At 44.4% G+C, this 3,999-nt stretch overlaps 1 protein-coding gene across 1 annotated transcript; it reads right to left on the bottom strand.

The window, feature by feature from the left end:
• Window positions 1-2,779: 2,779 nt before the first annotated feature.
• LOC115642789 (olfactory receptor 4D9-like) lies at window positions 2,780-3,706 on the bottom strand. Its single transcript, XM_030546494.1, has one exon. The coding sequence runs from the start codon at window positions 3,704-3,706 to the stop codon at window positions 2,780-2,782; it is 927 nt and encodes a 308-aa protein (XP_030402354.1).
• Between the last annotated feature and the right edge of the window lie 293 nt (window positions 3,707-3,999).

Below are 3,999 nucleotides of genomic sequence, written 5' to 3'. Positions count from 1 at the left end.
CTAAAAGAAAATTATTGCTTGGGTACAAATGATCAGCACACAAGTACATTTCTTATGTGCAAACAGCATAAAATCTAAAGCAATAGCACCCAGTGCTTTAAAAGGCCAGTTTCATAGAGATGAGCCAAATCAGTTAGTAGAAAAAGTTTAAACAGAAAAATGGAAGGATAATTAGGAACTGCTTCAGAACACTTCATTAGATGACACAAAAGCTACATTTGAGAGACCAGGTTACGCTGGTTAGAAAAAAAGACAGTTTGGCTTGCAGGACAAATGAAAGCAATTACAAAGGATGGGATAGACATTAAGGTCAGGCTGTGACAGACACGGGGCTGCACAAGGGTTCTTGGTAGTACTGAGCAAGGAGGATTCTAAGATTGCAAGTTGAGCATGGAGAAGGAGAAATGTCTTTTCCCTTCCCCGCAGTGTAATAAAGGTCAAATTTCACAATATGGTCCTGGTGGCCACAATATGGTCAGTCACTTCCCCGCTTCCCTGTGATATAGAGAATATATACAGAATACTGGGAGCCCTATTATCCCCTACCTCTGTGAGGTGCTTATCAAAGCTTTCAGGCCTGGTAGGCCAGGTTTGGTGCCCGGACTTTGTACAGAACCTGTCTGTGAGGAGAGACACAGGAAAGGGGAGGGGGAACCACAGCAGGGGGATTGAGGACTCTCTGGGCCTGGGGTGCTGCCACTTTAGACACCTACATCCCAGAATCACACCCACTGTAACAGGCCCGGCTCCAGGGTTTTTGCCGCCTCAAGCAGCAAAAAGAAAAAAAAAAAGCCACGATCTCCTCTACCGCCACTGCTTCAGTCTTTGGCAGCAATTCAGTGGCAGGTCCTTCGCTCCGAGAGCCGGACGTGCCGCCCCTTTCCATTGGCCATCCCCGGGCACTTGCTTGCTGGGCTGGTACTTGGAGCTGGCCCTGCCCATTGGGATTCACAAAATCCTCTAGCAACTGCTGGCTAACCCTGTAGGTACCTAAAATTTTATTGTTTGGTGCTGAGAGGCTTTGAACCAAACTGTAAACCCTGTATACAACGGACTCCACTTCAAGCCAGGGGATGAGGCAGCTCCCCACCCGAGCATCCCTAGTTCCAGCACCTCTGCTACCAGTCTATGTTTCGGTCTCTGGGAGTGTGCATTGCTGCCTCCCTCTAGGTACTTGGATGCCTAAACCCCAGAGAGATGCACAAAATAGGGGAAGATAAGTATCCCTCTGCCTAGCTCACCAGCAGAGCCTGATCCAGCAAATGTGCTCAGAGCTCACCTACTGGATCAGGTCCCTGTGCAGGAGTTCAGACAAGACATCTGTGCAGATAAGGCCCCACCCTTCTGACTTTTAGCCCAGTGCTTAGGGTTCTCCCTTGCAATGTGGGAGGCTTTCAGTTCAAGTTCCCCCTCTGCCCGAGGGTAAGAAGGGATGTGAAGAAGGATCTGCTATTTCTCAGATGAGAACAGCCATACTGGCTCAGACCAAAGGTCCATCTAGCCCAGTATCCTGTCTTCTGACAGTGGCCAATGCCAGGTGCCCCAGAATGAATAGAACAGGTAATCATCAAGTGATCCATCCCCTGTCACTCATTCCCAGCTTCTGGCAAACAGAGCCTAGGGACAACATCCCTGTCCATCCTGGCTAATAGCCATTATCCCCCATGAACTTATTGAGTTATTTTTTAAACCCTGTTATAGTCTTGGCATTCACAACATCCTCTGGCAAAGAGTTCCACAGGCTGACTGTGCGTTGTGTGAAGAAATACTTCCTTTTGTTTGTTTTAAATGTGCTGCCTATTAATTTCATTTGGTCACCCCTAGGTTCTTTATTTACTTTCTCTGCACCAGTTAAGATTTTATAGACTTCTATCTTCTCCTCAAGGAGTGGGAATGACTTGAACAAAAGGTTTTCCTCATCCCAGGTGAGGATAGATTAAAAGCTACAAGGGAGGTGGTCTGCCTCAGAAGAGGCTCCTAACTCCAGGAATTTAGCCCAGTTTCCAGCCTAATGGGGAGATGTGATTTATGCCATAATCCCTGCCCTCCTTGGGAGATGCTTTGAGGCTTAGAGGACAAGTTTGGATATATAGGGGATAACAATATGAACATTGATTTTTTTTCCCCTGCATAGTGCCTAGAAACTCCAATCAGGATCATGGCCACATTGTATTAAGCTCTCTTACAAACATATAGTAAGAGAAAATACCTGCAACTACACTAACACCACCATTCTGTGGTGAATAATAATAATATGTGGCAATATTAATAATAGCAATTAAATTATTACAAATCTTTATTTTTTTCCCAGGGAAAACATACAAAACAAACCCACCTAGTTTTTAACTGCAACTGAAACCTTGACTTCTGAAAAAAATCTATTTTTAGTTGACAAAAACAATTTTTTCAGAGTTTTCGTTTTTAGACAAAATCCTAAATGTTGTAGATGAAAATGTCTAAAACCTATTTTCAATAGAAAAAAAATTAAATGCAATTTGTTACCATGTAACTGTTAAGTCATTGTTTGCTGTATCACGTATATTCATTATTCTGTTATTGACGGTAGCCATTTTGTTGCCAAAGTTGCTGCAGGCTGTTGGAAACAGATAGAAATACACTTTGCTTTTTGTTTCTCATGAAGATTTTTATTTTATTTTATTCATTCTTGCTCCCTCATCTAAACCAAAACTCTTTTTAAACTGAGGGCACCTACTTTAATTTTACATGTTGCAAACTTAAGACTGACCCAATAACAAAGATATTACATATTTGGTTTCATTCATGAGAAGACCCTGTTCATTAATCGCTTGATGGCATTCTTCATCTCAGTGTTTCTTAGCGTGTAGATTATGGGGTTGAGCATTGGGGTGATAACTGTGTAGAGAGCAGATACTGCTTTGTCCAAGGAAAATTTCCGGAAGGGTCGAGCATAGATGAAGATACTGGGCATGAAATGGATGCTCACCACCACAACCTGGGCTCTGCAGGTGGACAGGGCTTTGTGATTCCCTTCTGGGACATGGGTCCTTATCTTGACCAAGATGACTGTGCATGACACAATCAGGATAATGAAGATGATGATGGTGAGCAGCCCACTGTTGGAGACCATCAACAAGTCCACCATGTAGGTGTCTGTGCAAGCCAATTTGATCACTTGAGGGACATCACAGTAGAAATTGTCCAGTGTATTGGGTTCACAGAAAGGCAGTTGGATTGTCAGTGCAATCTGTACAATGGAATGGACAAAGCCACCTAGCCATGCCCCGGCCGCCAGCCCTACACACACACCCCAGTTCATGATTCTGAGGTAGTACAAAGCTTTATGGATAGCCATATACTGATCAAGTGCCATCATCATGAGGAATAAAACCACTGCGCCCCCGGTGAAGTGGAAAAAAAACATCTGTGACATGCAACCACCAAACGTGATTGTCTTTTGCTTGGACGGAAGGTCCCACAGCATCTTGGGCACCGTGACCGAGGACTCACTCAGGTCAATGAAGGCCAAGTTTCCCAGCAGGAAGTACATAGGGATGTGGAGCTGGTGGTCAGTGATCAGGGTGGTGATGATGGTGAAGTTTCCCAGACAGGTCATCATGTAGACTATGAAGAAGACCACAAAGAGGAATCTCTGCAGTGCCAGACTCTGGGTTAGACCCACGAGAAGAAATTCTCTCACTCTACTGGTGAGGTTCTGCTGTTCCATTGACTCATAGACTCATAGACTCTAGGACTGGAAGGGACCTCGAGAGGTCATCAAGTCCAGTCCCCTGCCCTCATGGCAGGACCAAATACTGTCTAGACCATCCCTAATAGACATTTATCTAACCTACTCTTAAATATCTCCAGAGATGGAGATTCCACAACTTCCCTAGGCAATCTATTCCAGTGTTTAACTACCCTGACAGTTAGGAACTTTTTCCTAATGTCCAACCTAAATCTCTCTTGCTGCAGTTTAAGCCCATTGCTTCTTGTTCTACCATTGGAGGCTAAGGTGAA

This window comes from Gopherus evgoodei, unplaced genomic scaffold, assembly GCF_007399415.2.
Source record: "Gopherus evgoodei ecotype Sinaloan lineage unplaced genomic scaffold, rGopEvg1_v1.p scaffold_45_arrow_ctg1, whole genome shotgun sequence".
NCBI classification, from domain to species: domain Eukaryota; kingdom Metazoa; phylum Chordata; order Testudines; family Testudinidae; genus Gopherus; species Gopherus evgoodei.
This window is presented reverse-complemented; position numbering and strand designations above follow the sequence as displayed.

What these genes read in the sequence shown, in the direction of transcription:
- LOC115642789 (XM_030546494.1), bottom strand. Translation starts at nt 3,706, where the DNA reads ATGGAACAGCAGAACCTCACCAGTAGAGTGAGAGAATTTCTTCTCGTG.